This window comes from Peromyscus maniculatus, chromosome 16, assembly GCF_049852395.1.
Source record: "Peromyscus maniculatus bairdii isolate BWxNUB_F1_BW_parent chromosome 16, HU_Pman_BW_mat_3.1, whole genome shotgun sequence".
NCBI lineage: Eukaryota > Metazoa > Chordata > Mammalia > Rodentia > Cricetidae > Peromyscus > Peromyscus maniculatus.
In genome coordinates this window covers 55,161,307-55,183,333 of record NC_134867.1, presented here as the reverse complement: position 1 = coordinate 55,183,333, position 22,027 = coordinate 55,161,307, and the positions used below count along the sequence as shown (strand labels likewise).

Genomic DNA, 22,027 nt, shown 5'->3' with positions numbered 1-22,027 from the left:
TGGTGATTTGCTAGCATGTACGAGGCCTTAAATTCAATCCCCAGTACCACAAAATAAATAAGTAAAAATAAAATAATAATAAGAACCAATAAACAACACGAGGCTTTTGAATCTCTATGCACTTGACCTTGGTCCGTGGGATAGAGAAGAGAGTCAGTGAGAGGAAGCCCAGCATCAGCTCTCATGCTGTCTGCGGGGTGACGTCATTAGGGTTCCCGAACGATCAAAAGACTTCAAGCAAGTGCGGCTGCATTTATTTCAATGAAAAAAAAAAATGTTTGAGAACTCCACCACCTGGATTATCTGATGGGACGCTTGTGTATTTAGGGAGATAATTTCATTACTGTGGTGTGAAGCATCCAAACCCATTGTAACTGAGTGGGAGACAAGCTCATCAGCGGCCAGGGTAATTGAGTTAACTGATGACTTTGTAGCCAGGTGATGTCATAGATAAGAACACTTGTCTGTCTCCCCCCCACCCCATCCCCGCCACTGTAGGATATTTCTCAGGGGGAAATTTGCAGAATTACTTGCTGTCTTTCAAGCTAAGAGATAAGCAACAGGAGACAATTTATAGGTGGGGAAAAAAATTAAGTGATTTTTAAATGCTCTGAGAATAGTATGGAAAAGAAACATGATCGAATCACCACGAAGGGAGGGAACCTCAGCTGAGAGGAAATGCGTTTGGAGCAGCTGGCATTTGAACACCCTCACCTTTCTTTCATTATGGGAAGTGTTTTGAACTGGGGAAGGGTCCGGGGTCTTTTCCTCCTGCGTTCATCCAGTAGTTATGGTAATAGCTGTATCTCCAGAATGCTTAGCTCTTCTCGAGTCAAGATAACAACACATTTTGAAGAGACCCAAATCGTTAATGTGAAATTGGTTCCCAAACTCCCTTGTCCGGGTCCCTCTGTGTCCCCCGGGCCTTGTCTTCTGATTAAAGGCGAGAGAAAGAAACCCTCCCTGGGAAAGTCCCACGGTGTCCAAGAGCGGCGGGCGAGCGGTGTGTTTTTTAATCTTCCTCGCTCTCAGTTCAGTATGTTACAAGTAGTCAGAACCTATTTTGTTGATTGAATAACTGACCTAAATATGCAAGGAGGTTCACAGAGGGGAGAGGAGAGAGAATCACGGGAGGATGGGTCCTCGTATCAGCACTGGAACACAGATTCAACCAAAAGAAGGTTTGTTCAGTTTCCTTGGCATGTGGGAGGAACCCGGAGATTATCTAGGTGGGTAGGACAGAGGGTGCTCCTGCTGGAGAGGGTGGGTACAAAGCAACAGGGCCCTGGGGACAAGCAGAAAGAAAAGTGGCAAATGTGTAAACGATCGTGGTGTTTTTTTTTTTTTTTTTGTATACACATCTGTTTCTGTGGCTGCTTATCTAAAATCCCCCCCTCTTGGATGCGCCAGACCTATGTCAAGTTTGCATTCGGGCAGGCTGTCAGCACACCCCAAAACTTTCACATGCCAACAGCTGTAATTAAGGTAGGAGGCCCGATTTACATAGTCATTAGCCTGCAGGACTGGAAGGGTGAATGGATCGCTAACTCATTTAGATAGTTAATTGGCCTTCCAGGTTGGAGATCTTTAACGTGGCTTCCTTCTTCGCATGTTCTGTTTAGGGATGCGCTGAGTGTATGTAGATTGTGTTGACCGGGGGTGGAGATTCTGCAGATCGGGCTCTGGAATTCCAGGGTCGAAATTCTGCAGACCGGACTCTGGGATTCCAGCTCTTAAAGTTCCAATGGATGCAAAGGAACCGGAGAACACCGTCAAAACATCAAGTAAAATTCTACAGCAAAATCATCAGCCCTTGATTCTCTTTGTGATTCTCTTGGTTCTAGTTACGTCGCGCCCCCTTCCTCTGGCAGCACTGTTTCGTACATGAATCACTAGCTTGGTCATCAGGATCATACAGTGATTGTCGAAACTGTCTTAACAGTTCCCACTGAGCAAAGGTTACGATAGTTCACTCTTGTGGCCATAAAGATGGTTTAGGAAAGAGACAGCTCAAAGATCATTTCTAAAAACGGGGCAACTATTCTACCAGGAATCTTTTCATGGCCTTTGCCAAGTTTCTGGGTTGCCTAACTACTTTTGGTTAAAAAAAAATTGCTATTTTTGATAGTTGCACCTTTCTATTGTATAAATGAATTGCATACTAGGAGGGCGAAGGTAGTTTACACACTATACAACTATACAACACACACACAGAGCTGGGTATTGGCCGTGATTCTCGTGTGTACTAAACAGCATCTATCCCAATACGACAAATACTGAAGGAACGCAGTGGCTGGAACAGAGGATGCATCTGCGGGTGTTTATTGAATGAATAAGCACCAACCACTCCCTCAGAACATGAGCTAGATAGTAGGAAGTGGATCCAGCTCAGCCTACCCAATACCAAGCAGCCTCTGTCCTGGATAGGGTTAATAGTCGCCAAGGGGAAGATGGAAATCAATAACTATAATTGAAAGACGACTCACTAGGGGCCAAAAGAGTGTCTGTGCATGTGTGTGGGAGGCTGAGGAGGGAGGGCCGCAGGGAGGTAAACACCGGTTATAGGGTTTTCCCCGGACCCAGGCTCTGCGTCCAAATTGAGGCTTGTAGTGTAGAAAGGGCTCTCCTCCCCTCGTCAGAGGCGGAAACTGGGTATTTTTTTCTCTCTCTCTTTTTTCTTTTTGGCTCGCTGACACATTTCGCCTCAGGGTTAATGAGTAATCCGAACCGAGCGTTAGGTCATTTTGAAAATATGAGCATTACATTATGGCAAAACACAACCCGAAGAACTGCCATTCTGCTGTTACTAAAACCAAAGAGAGAGCCGACACACACGGCCGACAGCCTTGAGAGCAAGTGGTACATCGTCACCCTCTTGTCCAAAACAACACATCCTTGGTCTACACTTCAGGAAACGTAAAATGAAGACGACTGGGTGGCTGAGCAAGACCTTGATTGGAAACTTTTAAAACGGGGAACACACGCATCTCACTTAAAAAAAAAATCTGTTCACCAAGAAGATTCGGACTGTTCGGGCTCCCACTAGGCTGGGGCACTCACTAATCGGCTCTCCGGGACTCTGGAAAGGAAAAGTAGAGCCTTGGCGTCCGGAGGAGCCGGGATGCAGGGGAGAAAGTAAGCAGAGTCCCCGTCGCGGCGGCCCCGCCCCCTCCCACGTGTTGCTTCCCCCTCTCGGCCCCGCCCCCTCCCACGTGTTGCTCCCGCTCGGCCCCGCCCTCTCTTTTATTCCCCCGGAGCTCGGCGCAGAGCTGAAACTTTGCAACTCGAGCGCGCACGCTCTTGCGTTCTTCCCCGCCCGGGCGGCCTGCGACGGTGGCGCAGGAGGTGGGACCGGCTGGCGGGAAGGCTCGGGGCGCCGGCGCACGCGGAGTGGGGGACCTCGGGGGGTGGTCGGACGCCGCTCGCTGGGAGCCGCGGAGGGCCAGCCGAGCTCGAAGTTCCTAGCCTGGAGAGTCCCATGCCTGGACGGCCCCGGCCTGGAGTCTGAGGTCGCAGCCGTGCTCCCGCAGCTGCGGTGCTCACGGAGAAGCAGCTGGATCCCTGAGCGGCGTGTGGGAACTGCAGCTGGACGGCGGTAGCCGGAGGAGCAGCCACACCGGACACAGCTGTCCCGTGCTCACGGGGCCCGGGACCGCGCTCCCCTGGCTGAGCCGCAGCGCGATGGCCCGCTTGACCGCGGCCATGCAGGCTTGAGCGGACGCCCAGGGCGCGCAGGGGACAACCGCGGGCTCAGGCTGCAGCACTCCGCCGCTGACTTCCCAGCCCAGCGGGCAGCGAAGCCGCTTGCCATGGAGCCGGTGACCAAGTGGAGCCCCAAACAAGTGGTGGACTGGACTAGAGGTGAGCGGGCCGTGGAGGACCTCCCCGCGTCCCGCAGCCCGGGAGATGGGGCGGGCCAGGAGTTGGGCACTGGGGGTGCTTGCCCCCCTCCTGCGGGCGACAAAGCAAACTTCTGCCGAGCGGCCTGTGCGCCCCTATGTGGTGCGCCTGCTCCGTGCGGTTCCTTTCGGTGGGGGTGCGCGTTCTGTGCAGCGGATCGGACACCCATATTTAAGCCAGGGAACAACAGTAGGATGGCCTTTCCGTGAAAGATGGGCTGGGCATGCGGGACTAGGGGATTTGGCGCCAGGGCACCCTCTCTGCCCTGCTCGGGTACCGTGCCGCGACTTGCTGCCTGTCGCCAAGCGCAGAGACAGAGACAAGGCGTCTTTGTGTGGGTGATTGCCGCTGGATTTAGTAAAGGCTGCGGGCCCGGAGCAGTCCGCGGGCGTGACCGGGCGGTTGGGCAGGTAGACGGAGACTCCTGCGGCCAGTCCAGCCTGTCTGTTTGGGTTGGAGAGGGCGAGCTGGCTTTCAGTGCCCGAGAGACTCCCAAGCGCCAGGACTCCCGCAGAGGCAGGGACTCCAGCTCTGGAGGCGCCAAGACCCCCCGGGGGCGCAGCATTTTGAGGCCAGTTAAGCCCCGAGAGGGAGCGGAGTGTCTGGAACTACAGTCCAGTTCTGTACAGCGTTCGCGAAGAGGACACCCAGTGGGTGCTGGGCGGTCCGGGGGGAGTGGAAGGCTTTCTGTTACTTTATCGTTTCTCTCGTGATTGCTAGGGACAGTTGCCAGAGGAGGCTCAACTCTCTTTGTCCTCTTCCAACAGAACAGAGTCCACTGAAACCAACCAGTGGGTTCTGGCGGGGGGTCGGGGGTGGGGGTGGTCCCACCTCCTTACTTCAACTTTTGCTTCAAGTTTCTTACCCCCCCCCCCGCCGCGGTCCCCCTACTTCCATTTGGTGTTGCAGGTGAGGAGTGGCACCCTGTCTCAGGAGTAATTACTGGAGTTGTGGAGTGTTTTACCCTTGGCTAAGTGCGCTGTCTTTTGCTTTTGTTCATCCCGGTAGACGTGGGAAGTAGGTGATGCTGAGGTGTTCAGGTCTTCTTTCAAATGGCTGGGGCACAGGGGAAACTCCTCCTGTGGCTTCTCAAGCGAATGTCTCATATAGGCCACTGGGAGGGGATGTCCCAGGAGTGAAGTGTCTGGTGTGTGTCTGGTCATTCCCGTCTTCTCTGGAGGAGGGCACGGCATACTTTCTTAGGATCAGCAAGCAGATGGCCTGTTCCACTGTACTGGCTGATCCGGAATTGCCATGTGCTGGGTATGCACCGCAGTGGGTGTATGAAGACTTGGTGTGAAGAAGGAATAGAGAATACTAACAACTTTCATATTTATTACGTATTGACATGGTAGTATTTTGAATAAAACTGACTACTAAAATGAACTCCAGCCGTTCACTTTTCTATTTTCTTAACTATGGGCTCTATCGTGTTTTTGCAGTGACGTGGCTCATGCTTGTGGCTCACGTTCTATCTCTGTTGTACGGTACTGTTCTAGTCTCATGAACCTGCGACAGAGGATCGCTCTGGCTTTCCTGTGCCTCTGCCAGCCTACTTGATAATGTACAACCAGAAAAATGGTAACAGGCAAACAGGAGGGTGATGACGTGAGATCTCCACACCCTCTGTATAGATAGATAGATAGACCTCTCCCCCCTTCTTTATATTTCCCTTTCATCCTTTCTTAAGATGGGGAGAAAAAAAATGTTAGTTTGCATCTTATTATTATTATTATTATTATTATTATTATTGATTTTAAAGGAAGAAAGGTTAAAACATATTTTGGGGTATCTTTGGCCTTTGGCCTTAGGGCTTGGTTGAGATTGCTTTCATCTCGAAAAGTTTTCTGCTGCCCTGTATGAGCCGCTGTGTGTGGCTCAGGACCCTTGATGATACTGCTTATCAGATTACATACCTGTGCTGGTACTTGGTGGCATCCTACCAATTCTGTGCCCTTTTTGACCTCATAGGAAGACCTAGATACTTTCTGTGTTAGAATCTTAAAAAATAAAAGGTGGAAATACTCGCCTCACTCTTGAGCGGCAAGAGGCCGTGTTCCTCCCGATTGCACGCCCTAATAAGTGAAGATTTTTTTTTTTTGCTATAATGTCTCACATGTATTGGCTTTTTAGTAAACAATGGACATATGCCATTTGTTTGCTTAGGGGCTGTTTTTAGCTGTCTTGGCCAGTCTCTCTGCCCAGCTCCCGCTTTATAAATACATCCCCGTGACAAGCGGCTTGTCACGGGGACGCCGTCACTCTTGATGTTGTGTGACCATGAATGTGGCAGCTATGAGCACTGTGAAAAGAGCACTGTCCACACTCAGCCACATCCACAGCTCGGGCTTATGTCAACACTGCAGATTCATGTTAAGAAAGAATGCAGGGTGCTGGGTAAACACGCCCATCTGGCTTGTATTACTGACTTTTGGCTACACCATTACCAGTTTCACCGTGATAGGAATAGATGCCAGGTAAATATTAACAGTCCCAGGCACAGGGTTGGGTAGGTATCGTAGAAGTATCAGCTCATTTTAATAGGCACAACCACCTTGGAGGCAGGAACTGTCATTTCCTTGGGCACCCGGTGTCGCGCCTGGTGTGGGTTGGTGTGCAGTGTTTGACCTCAGTGGTTCGATGCTGTTTCATCGCGTTGTCTCAGGGTTTTCTTCCCAGGGCAGTGCAGAGAGTACACTGAGACTCTGGACACACTGAGGAGTAGGCCACAGCCTTCTCATGATGTAATAATGTCTTACTATCGTGTGTTGGTGGCAAGAACCCTCTAGCATACACACACACACACACACACACACACACACACACACACACACGTATATATATTATTTTACATGGTCTGTGTGTGTCAGAAAGTTGTGCAGACATGGGATGAATTCTTAGTTCGTGGCATGTGACCAACCAAACAATTTGGTTAAAAGGCTTTTTTTTTTTTTTTTTTTTTTTTTGCAAATTTTACAACATGTCGAGGCAGCCACACAACAGAAGAACCATTGCGTTAAGCAAGTGTGAGTTTTAGTGTTCTCTTGTACAAGACTCTGAGGTTGGGCAGCCCAGGGGCTTCTGTCACCCTGGTCTCCTGTGATGTCTGTGTGGCACAGCCTGTGGTCTCACCCCTCAGCGTAGATGGCTGTTCTGTCTCAGGTCCTGTTCCCGTGTCAGCAGGGGGAGGGGGGAGGGGGGAAGGGGGGGGGAGAAAGACACTCGTATCCATACCCAGTGACAGCCAAGGCACCCCTTTAAAAAGCTCCCCGTGAAACCCATTCACGTCACATGGTCGCCATCTCCATTGTCAGAATGGCGATGTGACCACTTTAGGCTGGAGAGGGAGCCAGCCGGTCACTGAAGATCGCTTTTTGTGTATGTGTGGTGCTGGGGATTGAACTTAGGGACTCACATGTAGGCAAGCACTCTACCACTGTTCCACACGTTCAGCCTCTAGTTGGGTACATTGTGGCCTTAAAACAGTTGGAATATGGTCAGGAAGGAAGGAAGGAACGAAGGAACGAAGGAAGGAAGCCGAGGTATTGACAGGCAGTCTGAGTGTCTACCATATGGCACTGGACGTGGAGTGTGGGCCTGTGATCATAGCTGTACTTCACGTAGGGCACAAGCCAGTTTCTCTCTGACTGGCCACAGACCTGCTCTGCTGTAGAAACAGTGGTGTTTTCATTGCTCTTGAGTATCCCCAGGTCAGAACCTTAAAATAGATGAGGTCTTTGTCCCTGAGCCTCATTTACATACTAGTTTGGTGACAGACTTCTGCCCCCCCTCCCCCGAGCTGCATTTCTGCTTTCACACTCCTGGGCCACGGGTTCGAGAAGGCAGACTCTGCTTTGCCCGGTGTCCCTCCCCTTCTCTTGGCCATGATCAGCCGGAACGGGCGGCTCTCGGTCAGTGTGATACAGAGCGAGGACGCCTGGCAAGCTCCGCGCTCCTCCTGCCAGAAGCCTTCCGCTGGCCCGCGGACGGGCCACCCGTGTTAGCGTCAGTCACTGTCGCCGTCTCCGTCGGACATGGACGGGGACTTTTCCCTTCTGCGGTCGAGCAGGTGGCACTGGAGGCCCTTGACCGTCCTTTTCCCTGATCGTACAGCGCATCCGCAACCATGAAGGGCCTCACTGTGCGCTCGTGGAGGGGCTGGTGGGTTTCAGAGTGCAGGCCAGCTAGACGGTGCCACCTCACACTGCTGGGCACGGTCGCTCCTCCCTACAGTACATGGGGGTCAGGTTTTTGCCGTACTGGCTCCAGCTGAGGGCAGACCTTTCCTTTTTTGCCTCTGTGATCACTGGAAAGGGGAGGTCTCAGGAGATGGGGGTCATCATTTTACCGTAGGTCCAGAAACTTCTGCCCGTCGACTCCCTCTCTGGCTCCGTTCTGTTTCCTGAACTTCAGCAATTAAAAGTTTCCTTAATCACCATATCGGAAAAACATTAAGCGAAGCACTTATTATGTGGTAGATGCTGTTTCGAGAGCACGCTGTAGACACACTCCTTTGAATCCTCAGAAAACCCAAGCAGAGAGGTAGGTACCATTGTTAGCCCATATTTAAAGGAACCAGAGGCAGGAAGAAGGGTTTGCTCAGGGTCATGGATTTACAAGCAGTGTGTGCTTTGAAGCGCTTTTCCATCTCTTCTTCTCTGTGATGCCTCATGCCAGTCAGAGGAGCTGAATGGCTGGCTGGGAGCGTGGGCACCTCAGTCAGCTCGGTCGGCATCCTGGTTATGCCTCTGACTGTGATCTTATGTAAGTGCTCCATAAATTGCTATGCTGTGTATTTTTTATTGCTTCCTTCCCTTTATCCTATAGCTCCAGGTCATGAACTGTTTTTCCGAGCAGTGAGGTCTCTCTCATAAGGCAGATTATGGCCAGAGGGAAGCGCCAGTCTCTGCTGGGGGTGGGGGGCGATCTTCTCTGCCATTTGTCAACCAGCCAGAGAATGGGAGTGGCACCTGTAGCCCATCGGGAAGTTTCCCTGTGCACCTCTTGTTAATACGGGGCGAACAATCAATCCACATTTCCCATTTGCTCTGTGTGTGTATGTGAATGCGTGCGTGTGCATGTGTATGTGGAATGGGAAGTCAACCTCAGATGCCATTCCCCGGGTGCTTGTCTGTCTTGTGTTTTGAGGCAAGGTCACTTGCTAGTATCCGGGGCTCACATTATTAGCAAAGCTGGCTGGCCAGCAAGCTCCAGAGACCCTCCCGTCTCAGCCTCCCTAGTTTAGTTTTATAAGTGTACACTGCTGCGCCTGGCTTTTTCACTTGGTTTTCTGGGGAATGGAACTTAGCTCATCACATTTGATTGGCAAGCACTTTCACCTACTGAGGCACGCCTCCGGACCCCTTGGCATCCGCTCTAAGAGTCATTCCACTTCCCAGCTAGCATGTCGTTAAAATGACCCTTCCTGCCACCACCCATACCCACCTGGCGTCTGGTCCGTGAACACTGGCATTGGCCTCCTCTGACGTTTTCAGGCCTGCCACACCAGATTCTATTTTGATGTGATCCCGTGATCACCACACACCTTTTACAGATGGGGACGCCCTCTTGTAGCACACAGCTGAAAACATGTTTTCAAAGTTAGCTGGTAGGTTCCTGCCTCTCCTTTATCACTGGGCCGCTGGTCTTTCACATGTGATCAGTGCTTGAGTTCCGAAGTAACTCACCCTTAGTTTGAGGATGCTTGACCTGGCCACTCCTTAAGACGGAAAAGGCAACCTTAAGGCTTGTGCTTCTATTTATAGGCATCACCTAGCAACAACACATGCAGTGCTTAGCAGAGTAAATGAGCCTTTGCCCCTGTGAATCTTTAGCTATCCTCTGGGACTTTTCGGAGTGCTCATAACAACTTTGGATTTTATTTATTATTTGTTATTCTTTAAGATGAGCGTTGGAGAGGTGTTGTGAGGGTCAGTGCTCACCATGACTGATGCTTGTTCCCTGTGGCTCAGCTGTCCTGAGGACGACACGAGGGGCCTTTGCCCTGTCATATCTTCTGGGCTGGGACCACGTGGAGCTTACTGCTCCCAGCCGATTTTGAGATTTGTGTGTGTGTGTATATATATTGCTGCTGGTGGAAAGAGACACTAAATGCCATGTCAGGGATAAATAACCACAGCAGTTTTCAAAATTTAGAAGTTCATGTTGTGCCAAGCTTGGCTGTCCTGGGTCCCGTATCCTGGGAGATGGGGAGGGGACCTCTTCTTGTCCTGCCTCGGCCATCGGAGACTCACTTGTTAAGCTCACCTCAGTGGGTGCAGCTGTGAGCCTTCTCTGGCCGGCCTCACCGGTGGTCTGTGCTGCCTCTTTTCTCTGTGTCCGCCGAAGCTAGCCATGCTTGGGAACGTCTGTGGTCTCGTCTCCCTTTCCTTTTTCTGTTTTTCTCCCGTTTCTGCTTTCTCTGGAGTTTTATCCCTGGCTTAGCCGTTTTCTGGGCTTGACAGGAGCAAGTGCGGCTTTATTTCCATGAGCTCTCCGGAGCCCTCCCAGGTTCCCCTCCCAGGTTCCCCTTCCTTGAACCATTTTCCCAGGCTGCTCACAGCTCACATCGCTGGGGGGTGCTGAGTTGAGGCTTTCCGAGTTGGGTGAATTGTCCCAGATCAGGAGGCCAGGAGCTGAGACTCACAGGCCCTGGTTCCTTCCTCCAGTCCTGGTGGGACTGAATGTCTGGCTCCTTCTAACCCGCACCGGTGGGAAGGATTGTGTGACTCCAGGGGGCTGGAATTGCTCTTCTAGCTCCGGCTGCAGCTCCTGCAGAATCCTTGCTATTAGGAACTTCTCTTTCTAGCAGTTGGGACATTAGCTCGGCAAGAGAATAAGCCATTTCTCCTCTGGCTTTCTTAACTCTGTGTGTGTGTGTGTGTGTGTGTGTGTGTGTGTGTATACACAATAATACTACTTTATTTTCTTTCTTTCTTTTTTTTTTTTTTTGGTTTTTCGAGACAGGGTTTCTCTGTGTAGCTTTGCTCCTTCCCTGGAACTCACTCTGTAGCCCAGGCTGGCCTCGAAGTCACAGAGATCCGCCTGGCTCTGCCTCCTGAGTGCTGGGATTAAAGGCGTGGGCCACCACCGCCCGGCTTATTTTATTTTCTAGTGATGGGATCCAATCCTGAGCCTTGGGCATGCTAGATAGACCCTGAGCTACAACCCTCAACCCAGTTTTATTTTTACGTTGAGCGCCACATTTCTTGTCTGAGTGGTACAGTTAGCACATCTGGCTGGTAGACTCACCCACGTATGTCCACATGTGTCTATCTTTCTTAAACAACACTTGCAGTTGTTACAAGCCTGTTTGGTGCTCTTGTGATTCATCAAAGTGTACCCATTTAGCTGCTTTGGGCAAGAAAGCTGGGCAGGTTGAGGGACTGAAGACAACAGAGACTTTGGAGGGAGATAGAACCTGACTCAAATCCTGTGTCTGACACACAGAGGTTGGAAAACTTTGCCATGTGACTTCGCCAAGCTCGTCTTTACGTGGGTCTCATCTCGGAAAAGGGACGGATCGTAACCAACGTACAGGATTTTAGTTAGAATGAAACGATACGATATAGGGAGAACACTTGGCATTGTATATGGTGTATAAATTATTTATGATTAATTATTTATGATTAATTCATAACACTTCCAAGTGAATGAATGAACGGGATATAATTGGATGATTTTTATTTCAGTATTCAGCATCCTTGTGACTGGCTGTCACCTTTCCCATGTCACATGATCATTTGCGACAGCAGGTCCTCCTTTGTTTTTGGTGGTAGACAGGAGGCAAGTTGAGTGGGTTTATCAGCTGTTTTCTGCCCTGTGGTTTTCCTGGTCATGTTCCTTTCCTTTCCTGAGAGGACCCTCCTGTGTCCCGTGGGAAGATGGGGGGTATAAAAAGGTGGGGTGGCTTCTCTTTTGAAAACCACATAGTGGTAGCTCTGGCTGTGGTGACGTTCTGTGCTGTGGTAGAAAAGAGTGCTTCAGATTAATTTAACACGTGGGATCCCTCTCCGTCGGCGCAGGTTTGATGTTAGGACTCCTGGATATCAACTTGTCCTTAATGTAAAAAAGGCACAGTGTTTGAGTGGAACCTACATGTGTCTTCTCTCATGCTTTCAACCATTGTTAGATTATTTATAATAGACAATGTGAAGGATAAATGGGTTGTTGTGAAACTGTACTGCTTAGGCAATAATAACTAGAAGACTCCCAAATGTTTCATCTGTGATCACTTCAGTTTGCTGAAGGGCAGCCCAAGGGGGGAGCCCCGGGCTATAGTGGCTGATGGTGATTCATGGGTTCCAGGGGATGCTCTAGGGACAGACTGAGAGCCTGCTTTTAGCCTGAGAGATGTGGTGGGTGACAACAGTCAGCCGGGTGACAGTCACCCACCGTTGCAGAGATGGATGGGAAGGGTAATCTGAGCTGTTAAGTGTGAAGAAGAAAACAGTGCAGAGATGTGGAGGAGAACCAGGCCGCTGGTGCAGGGCTCCCCTTGGAGGGTGTGGTCAGGGGCGCCTTTCTGAGAAGATGGCACAGAGAATGTGGCCGGATAGGAAGGAACTGGCTGTGGGAAGAATAGGGGGAGGACCGTCATGTGCAGGAGTGATTTGTGCAGACAAGGCCCTGCAGAGTGGATGAGCTGGGAGGGGCGTCGAGGAAAGGGAGGCTGGTGGAGGTGTGAAGAACAAGGCTGATGGGGTGGTAGGTAGAGTGGGGAAGGGGCTGTGAGGGAGAAAGGAGAGGCCTTGCAGGCCGCCAGGGCTCCTGCGCATTGTGGACAGGCGCTGGAAAACTTTGTATTTGGGATGAAAAGCAGGGCATTGGCCTTGTCTGATCTGGCTGCTGTTTTTTGTTTGTTTTTCGAGACAGGGTTTCTCTGTGTAGCCCTGGCTGTCCTGGAACTCGCTCTGTAGACCAGGCTTGGCCTTGAACTCACAGAGATCCACCTGTTTCTGCCTCCTGAGTGCTCTGATCTGGCTTCTTGTAGCAGAAGTGGATTTAGGGACAGTAGCTGCGGATGTTGTTTTAGACTGTGACATTGTCCTGTTAGACTCTGAAGTCAGGTTTAGGACAAGGTTTGCCCACCTCTTTAAATCTCAGTACTTTGAACACAGCAGTTGCAGTTGGGATGTCTACTTCTTTTCCTTCTTTCCAGGGGTAGGTGAGTTCGCTGGCCTGCCCTTGCCCCGATTCCTGCCTTGCCACGTGTGCTGACCATTCAGTCCTTGTCTTGTTGCCTTCACAGGCTCTGTTCGCATCCTTGTTCTTTTCTGGAGCATTCTGCGGGAGCTACAGTGTCTGAAGTCGCTCATTCCTCTCTGAGTAAGAGTTTCTGTGAAAGGGGTCTCGGCCCGGTTTGTTTTCTTTGACTCAAATGGCTAACAGAACAGTTTTTAACCTGTGCCCAGGAGGTTCAGATGCAGATGTGTTTCCCAGAACAGAGAAAAAGCGGTCCTCTAAGGCACAGACCAGTAGGCCGGAGGCAGCAGAATGCTTTGTGTTTGAAAACTTTGAAAGCGTTTGAGTGCAGGAACTGGCAGATCTGACTGAAAATATTTTGCCTCGCCAATGGACTGTCCTAATTTTTATTTTAGAAAACAGAGCCGTTTTAGTTGAATAGATGGTATTTTGGGAAATTCTCAGCAAGCAAGAGTTGGGCACATTTTTAAAAACACTCAGTGTCTCACTCCTCAATAGGGAAGGGTAAAGAGGGAGGGAACTGAAGGCAAATAATTGGCAAGTTCTACTTTATTACAGGCCCAGTTTCTTGGCTGCCTTGAGGCAAGGAGACTGTCATTCTCCAGGAGGAAAACCCCTGCGTTATCTATCAGATCTATCAGAAAGGAGGCAGCGAGGCCATCTGAGTCATGTTTTCCTGAGGAAAAGATTGTAGTGGAAGGAAGCAATCTATTTCCTATCTCAAGAGGTTTGCAGCGTGGGGAAAGTTAGTGTTTCCAACTGGGTGTGTGTGTGTGAATGTGTTTCCAACTGAGAGCGAATGCGTGTTTCCAACTTAAATACGTACTAATCGAACAACCTTATTATGTTCTCAGAGGTGTGGGGGGGTGTGGGTTTGTGTGTTCGAGTATGTTCAGGCACAAGCATGTTCCTGAATGCACGTGCCACGTGCGTGCGTGTGTGTGTGTGTGTGTGTGTGTGTGTGTGTGTGTGTGTGTGAAGCCAGGAGAAAATGGCAGGTGCTGCTCCTCAGGTATTTTCTACCTTGTCATTGTTTGTGTTTGTTTGTTTGTTTGTTTATAAGATAGGGTGTCTTGCTGAGACCTGGGGCTCGGCGGTGAGGCCGCGCCGACTGATCAGGGAATCTGAGGACCTGCCTATCTCCCCACTGCTGGAATTGCCATCCCATGCCACCATGCCTGACTGTTTTTGTTTTTCCTGTAGGTTGTAGGTCACTATGCTTGCCAGGCAAGCCCCTTTCTGACTGAGCCGTCACCCTGTCTCCCCCCCCCCCCCCCAGGTAATTCCAAATCACGGTGTCAACAAGAGAGTCTAGTGAGATGCCTGTGGGAGCATGAGGGATGTGGCCGAGGAGCTGGAACATGGTGTGCTGGGAGGGCCTGGCTCCCCAGCACCTGTTGGAGCTGTCAGCACCATGGATTCTGACAGGAGCCGTCCCTAACTGTGAACAGATGACGCATCTGTGAGCAGCAGTTCTGAAAGTTCCTGTCTACCCCAAGCTCAGAATGCTTAATAACGAGCATCAGAAAGATACCCGCTCTTCACTGCTGGGGTGCCTAGCGACATAGGGGACGATGAGGCTTAACTGTGAGCACCCCAGCCAGCTTGAAGCGCCTTACCCAAAGCCGGCTGGTAAAGACAGACATCTCTGTGGAGGGGAAAAAAAAAGCCTCTATTCTGATTTGGATCCCGACAGCAAGGGGCTGGGAACAGGGAGACATGCCGGGTGCCTACCAATAGGTGACCGTTAACTTCGACCCCCGATGGTTTTGACTATTTGAAGAGACCCTTTCCCAGACAGGTATCTGTGCCGCCTCCTAGTATCTCAACACCCCACTGCCCTGGAACCAGCTTGCTCAGCATCAGCGCATCACCTGGGGACATGGGTGTGTGGCTCAGGCCTCTGAAACTCAGCATCGTCAGGTGATCCTGGTGCAGGCTGTAAGTCCAGAAACATTAGTCTGTCCCCTTTCGGAGGGGCCGAACAGAAATAAATGACAGCAGTCAGGACCCCCCCCCCCCCCCACACACACACATAATGCCCACTGACAAGGTGATGTGTGAGGAGTGATCAGGAAGGAGCGCTCTTCTCGCAGGGATGTTTTTTTGACAGGCTTAAGTATATGGGTCGCTGGACCCAAGTTCCTGAGTGCTCTTTCCATGGCGCGTACCGTGGGGCAGTTAAGGTGGTTGGCTCAGTGGACTCCAAGCTGGCAGCTCCACCCCATGTATAGAACATCTGTTGGTTGTGGTCTTCTGTGTTGCTATACCTGGGGACACCTAGGACAAAGACCTAGGTATTTCACGGGCCTGTTTCTCCCTTCAGCAGGCTTAAGTCACTTACTTATTTAGACTTTTTTTTTTAATGGTGTTGGGAATGGAAGCCAGGATTCTAGGCAAGTATGCTGCCACTGATCTGCAGCTCCAGCCTTGTTTGAGTAAGGTCTCAGTAGTACGTGTAGCTCAGGCTGGCACTGACCACTTGTTCCTCCTGCTCGTGTCTCTGGAGCACTGGGACTACTGGAGGGTGCTACCAGGCCTGGCCTGAGAAACTGTTTTGTCTCAGTGTACGGTCCTAGAATCAGTCAGATGCCTCGTGAGTCAAGAGGGCCACCCAGAAGTGAGCACTGAGGGCCGGGCAGGGTCACGAGCCCTGTGCACCAGGATTCTCAAACTCAGATGCTGTCGGGTCGGGCCAGGTGCAGTGTTAGAAATGGAGGCTGGGGACCTAAGACACCAGGGTGTGGTGGAGACTGTAGCAAACCCAGACACACAGCCTTCAGTTTCTGCCGACTGTGGACCTGAACTTTGCAGGTCTTTGGACTTTTGCTTTATATTGTTTCAGAAGAAGCTGGAAATCTATGTGTAGTTGATATTTACCAATTTTAAGAAACTGTTTGTAGGGCCTCTTTTTTTTTTTTTCTTGGTGTTCACCAAACAAAAACATCCCCCGTGGTCAACATTTCTAGGTTAATTGTTCTTATGAAAATACACCTATGAGATGTGAATAAGTTGGCTTCCTGTGTATTCTTCAGTTAATTAGTACCCCGTGTTCAGCCTACAATTTCATCTTAGTTTATCTATTTTCATGACTTCTAAGATCGCAACATAGAGTTGTGTGCCAGTATTGTTTAGGTGGGTTACCCTTGCCTGGGTGGACCCAGGAGACCTCTGGGTAGCTATTTTTCAGTGAAGACACAGGCTTTTGGGTCCTCCTGACTCAGTTTACCTACAGAGTACTGACTATGTAGTCTTGGCCCCCAGGTGGAGCTGTTTCTATCTGTATTATCAAATTTCATGTGCCACTTAAATTGTATTATGTTTCCAAATTTGGGGGCAACCCAGTGGGGTCCTTATTGAATTATTAAATTACCAATCATCTTGAAGTCGTTTTTATCCTCACAGTGCCCTGAACTGGCAAACAGAACTAAGAAATACTGTTCCCAGCACTTAAAAAATTGGAGTACCACCTCCCCATGATAAAAATTGTGAAACTTCTTTCTAAAACTTAGGGGTCATTTTAATCTTTCAGTTTGATCTGTAAATGTATAGGCTTAAGTATATGTGTGAAAACATGTTGTATGTACACATTTATCTATGTGCATACATGCATGGCTGGTCATAATAGATGACATTTTGTCAAGTTTTCATTAGGTCTTAGTCAACTGTTCATTCCTTCCTAAAAGCTCAAAATCAAGAAGGGTGTGTAGATGTTCACTTTCGTACCAACAGCTCTGCTTCATGCCAGGAGCAGGGTTTTCATCGAATTGAAGCCTGTCTCTAGGCAGCCTGCAGTTGCTCAGGGGTATGGTGCTTATGGAGGCACTCTGTAGCATGCTAGCCCTTTGCTAAGGGTCCTCAGGATTTCTCTCATTCAGGTCTGGAGGACTGCATGTGGGGCGCATGGCGAGGTAAGTGTTTTTCAGTCTTTTGTGAGCCACCTGTGATCCACCACTGTTGAAGAAGTTTGTTCTTAGTTCATTGGATAATGAGAAAATAACACAGAGGTCGGGAAAGGTGTGCCGACAAGGGCTGTGGAAGTGAGGAGGCCTTTGTAGGGGAGGTGTGGGTCGAGGCTGAGAGACCAGCTGTGATTAGTGCAGTCTTGGTGAAATTATTAAGGCCACTCCACGTAGTTAAAAGGGAGGTTTATTTTGTGGGGTAACTTAAAAGTGAAGGGATAGTTTGTTTACAGGGTCTGGAAAAGGTGTAGCGCAGTCCGGCGGTGTTCTCTAGAGAACTCTGCTCGGTCTACCTCCAGTGTCCAGGGTCCAGGCACTAAGAGAGCCTGCCCATCCGGATCTCGGGTCTTCAGGGTCCTCCCTCAGCCCGCCTTGTAGGTGTGACAGTTACCGAAGCCTCGATAGGGGTTGGAACTTCCAGACCAAAGCTGGAATGGCTACCCACTGCAGTGTAGAGTCCTTTCTTGAGGAGGTGTCGCACCCCAGAGAAGCACTCCATAACCTCTGTAGGGTCTAACTTTGAAGTCTGGGTTTTGTGACCCAGCGTGGTGGTAGCATTAAAAAAATGTTAGAGCAGTGGTTCTCAGCCTGTGGTTCTCGACTCCTTTGGTGGGTCGAACGACCCCTTCCCCAGGGGTTGCCTATGACCACTGGAAAACGCAGATATTTATATAACGATTCATAACAGTAGCAAAGTTCTAATTATGAAGTAGCAGCAAAAATAATTTTATGGTTGGGGGTCCCCGCAGCATTAGGAAGGTTGAGAACCACTGTGTTTGGAGGAGAAGCGGAGCTAGGTCAGTCAGTAAAGTTTGCCCCACAAAACATGAGGGCCTGAGTTCAGATCCTCAACTCGAGTAAAAAGCCGGGCATGGTGATTTTATACTTATCATCCTAGGATTGGGAGGGCAGGGCTGGAAGGATCTAAGGCTTACCGGCCAGCTAGTCTAGCCCTCGATCCCAGTGAAGAGACCTTAGCTCAGAAACAAAAATACGAACAGACAAAAACCCCAAGGGGGATTGCTCCTGAAGAATGACACCTGAGCTTGATCTCTGCCCTGCACACCCGTGTGTACTTGTGTGTACTCATATTCACATGCATGCTCCCCCTCCCCCTCCCCCCACCTTGCGCACCACATACAGAGTTTAAATTCTGGGGGGGGGGGGCGGGTTGAGCGTCTTGCTGGGCTCCACTCTTTAGGATGACAAGAGTTCCTCCTCTCTTTGCAGTGCTGATTGTCTCGTGTCTTAATGAATGCAAATCTCATGCCGCTTGGCACATGAGATGTGTTAAGGCAGAGGAGTGTTAGCCGGAATTCAGGTCCTCAAACTTGAGTGTGAAATGATGCAATATACATGAACCTGACACCCCAGATTATTCCCATAGGTGCATCCTAAATGGTTGGCCGCAGACTAAGAAGAACACAGAGCCTTCAGTCCCCGGGACGGCGTCTAAACAGGGCGCAGATGCAGCGCTGATCAATGAACAGTGCCTCTTGGAAGGATCAGGAAGTCTGGTCCACCGCTTAGTGAGATAGTGACGCTGGCCGGCACAGCTGGCTGCCGGGGCTCTGTGGACAGCAGAGCGGCGCTCTGAGTTCTACCTGCTTAGGTTGCCAGTGCAAGCCGTGAGGAGGAGAGCGGCAAGGCTGGCCAAGGGTGAGGCTCTGGGCAGTGTAGCACTCTGCAGGCCTGGCTTGTTTCTTGTTCACCACCGGCCTCTCCAACCTTTCGAAACAGGTGTGATTTTTCTCAAGGAAAGTTAACAGAATCCCTTATCACTTATTGATATCTACTATAAGATGAGAGACTTTTTTTTTTTTTTTGGCATATGGCTGGTTTAATATCTATTAAAGCCTGCTAGTTTCTCAGCTCTGATGGGCCGCAAAAGGAAGCTTTCTGTTGAGTGCTGTGTCCCCGAATCCTGCCAGGAGCTGTGTTTCTATCCTCCACTCAGGGTCTGTGAGCTGAGAGGGCCCCATTATTGCACCTATCAAGTCCGGAAATGGGCAGTGTTTGTTGTTAAAGGTAGTGAGTACTGCCTGTGTGCCAGGCACCGTCCTCCGAGCTGAGGATGCAGCAGGGGGTGCAAGGCGACAGCTTCCTTCTTTCTGGAGCTGGTGGTCTGGTGGGGGCGGATGGCTGATTGGTATAATTGACTGCATACAGATGTGATCTGTGCTGCGTGGAAGGACCACGGGTGGGTGTGAAGAGAGGAAGGGATGTAGTTTTAGCCAGGGTGACTAGGGACAGATCTCAGTGAGCACTGTGACCAACACGTGGGAGGGTGTTCTTGGCACCGATGCCCTTAGATGGGGTGTGGCTGGCATGTTGAAGAGGCTGCAGCGGAGAGAATAGGAGAAAGCCGTGATGGGAGAGGAAAGGCAAGGCCAGAAAGGGAGGCGCCTCAGAGATCATGAAGTATGCTTCGGCTTTCCTTCAGTGTTTCAGGGAGCCCTCGGAGGGTTTTGAGCCAAGGAATGATAGAGTGACGGCTAAGCAAGGTGGGATTAGAGTCAGATCAGCCACTGTCTCCGTAATCACGTTGGGATGAGGGAACCGATCATCGCTTTTGGCTCTGGCCACGATGAACTTGATAGGGTTGCCGGTGGGATGGCGGAAGCTGTTACCTCATTAGACTGAAACACAAACGGAGCTGGAGGGAACCAGATGTGGCACTGCGTGCTTGTAAGTCTAGCATTCGGAGGGCTGAGCCAGGAGGCTTGCCTTGAGCTCACTGCCTGCCAGGGCTGTGAAGAGAGATTCCGCCAAAGAAACAAAAAACAAAACAAAACACACAAACCAACAAAAAAAAAAACCCCCAAAAGCACCTCCCAAATACATAGAGCCCTGGTGGATTCTCAGCGTCTGTAATAGGTAACTGGCTGTGGGAGGGCTGATAAAGTGGGAAGGGTCTCATCCTCCCTGCACAGTGGACACCACAATCCCTGACAAAGCTATTCATCCAGTGGGTGATTCTGGCTTTTAGAGGAGACTCGTTCAGAGACATAATCCTCCACTTTCTCCAGTGGTTCCTGCCCCCCCCCCCCAACCCCCATATTGTTTTAGAACTGAGGATTTAGAATGAGAAGAACTGGCTATCTACCTAGGGTCTGTGTTATCCCGTAGCTTACTCCCTTCAGCAGGCAAGCCTCGTTAATGTCAGCCTCGAAACCTTGCAGGGATTCCTCACTGCTGTTGATGGCCCTTGATGTCTTTTGATTTATCTGGGACATCGAGAGTGCTGTGAGATCATATATAAATAATGTTTCCAGACCGTGGGTGGAAACTCTTTGTTAGGGGAAAACTGGTGCAACTCAAGAGAAACCATTAACGTTGAATATAATCTGTGCAGTCTTTATTGAGCCCCTGTCCTTGGCGATGTTCTTGTTGAGGCGCAGTGGACAAGAAAGGGCCTCGGTTTCTTTGATAGTTCCAGTCCAATAGTGTGGAGCACAGACAGGTCCACGTTCAAGCCCCCAGAGAGGAGGGGGGCGGCATCTAACTCAGGTGTGGACAAGTGCTTCAAGGGGATCTCTCCTGTAGGAAGAGACATCCAGGTCAAGACCCGTGGATGAGCAAGAGGTGGCCGGGCTTACTGGAGGGCAATGCGTGTTCTTGGCAGAAAACCAGAAGTCAAGAGACAGTGTAACATTGGGCAGGTTCTGTGGCGCAGAGGGGAAAGGGGGGGCGACTAGAGAGGTGGAGAAGGGGTGTGCTGGATCACCAAGGTCCTTTTTGTGCCTCGGAGGGGCTGGACACTGCAGTAGTCCATGTCAGGGTTCCTGGACTCCTTAGGGCACATGGTGTGCACCTCAGACTATCAGATCCCAATTACGGCTAGATAAAAAGTCTTTGTATCTTGTAGTGATCCTCCTTTGTGAATGAAGTGTGTGTGTGTGTGTGTATGTATGTGAGAGAGTGCACATGATAATGCATATATATATACACACACTATAGACTCACTTGTATACATATAAATATACACAGTTGTATTTTCAGACCCTTGTAAGTTATTCTTTGACTCCGAGTTCCATCAGGCTAGCCCTGGTTTATTGTTCATGTAGCGTATTATTACACTGACCTTTCAGACCCCTACAGAACATGGCACCCTGGATCTTGGGGAAATATCCCCCGAGGGCTCTGTGAGGAGAGACCGTGACTCTGTTGAGTGTGTATTTCCTTTGATCTGTGAAATGTAAAACTGATCCTGACTTTAAGTGTAAAGGCATAAAAAGTCTTTTTTTTAAAAAAAGAAGGACCCCAGCACAGGAACCATGTGGTTCCTGGGGGGATGGTTCTGGATGTAAGAAGGCCAGCTAAGCAGCAGCCTGCAGGAGTCAGAAAGCTGTGTTCCTCCAAAGTTTCTGTCGTGTTTCCTTCACGGGTGATGGTGAGTGGAATAGCATGCAGTTCTGCCTTCAGGGGCCCCGTCCTGAGTCTAAGATGAAATAAACCCTTTTCTGCCCCCTAGAAACAAAAACAAAAACAAAACAAACAAACAGACAAGAAAATTCCTCTGAGAAATTCTGGCCTTGGCCTTTGTTACGGCCACCCTAGACAGGTAATTTTAAAGCTGCTTTGGTGGTAGTGGGGGTTAGGGTAGGGTTGTTTCTTTGTTTTGATTAGTTGTCTGGTATGTGTGTCTGTGGTGGTTAGTGTTGGGAATGAACCCAAGGCTAGATATGTGCTCTACTGCTGAGCCACAGCCCAGCTCTGAAGCTCTGTTTTATTAACTGTATTTTGTATCATATACCTGTATCTTAAATAATTTTACATCTGAGTCAGTTTTTCAGCTCTTAAAAAAAAAAAAAAAAGAAGGACCCATGAAAGACTGACTGGAGCTGAAGAAAGAGATAGGGGTGGAGTGGGACAGGGGCTGGGGAGGAAAGGGAAGCCAGCAGAACGGAGGAAGCCCAGCTGGGGGGTAGGTAGGAGGGGAACCTTGATAAGTCTTTTGT

The 22,027-nt window shown here is 50.0% G+C and overlaps 1 protein-coding gene across 2 annotated transcripts in view; it reads left to right on the top strand.

Moving 5' to 3' along the window:
• The first annotated feature begins 3,273 nt into the window (after positions 1–3,273).
• Cnksr3 (CNKSR family member 3) overlaps positions 3,274–22,027 on the top strand; it is a 97,430-nt gene continuing 78,676 nt past the window's right edge. Inside the window, exon 1 of one of the 2 annotated variants that reach the window (XM_076552836.1) lies at positions 3,274–3,861. In XM_076552836.1, coding sequence (XP_076408951.1) covers positions 3,810–3,861 — 52 coding nt within the window. In that variant the 5' untranslated portion in view covers positions 3,274–3,809. The remainder of the gene's footprint in view (positions 3,862–22,027) is intronic. The other variant, XM_006978078.4, reaches the window with a different exon arrangement.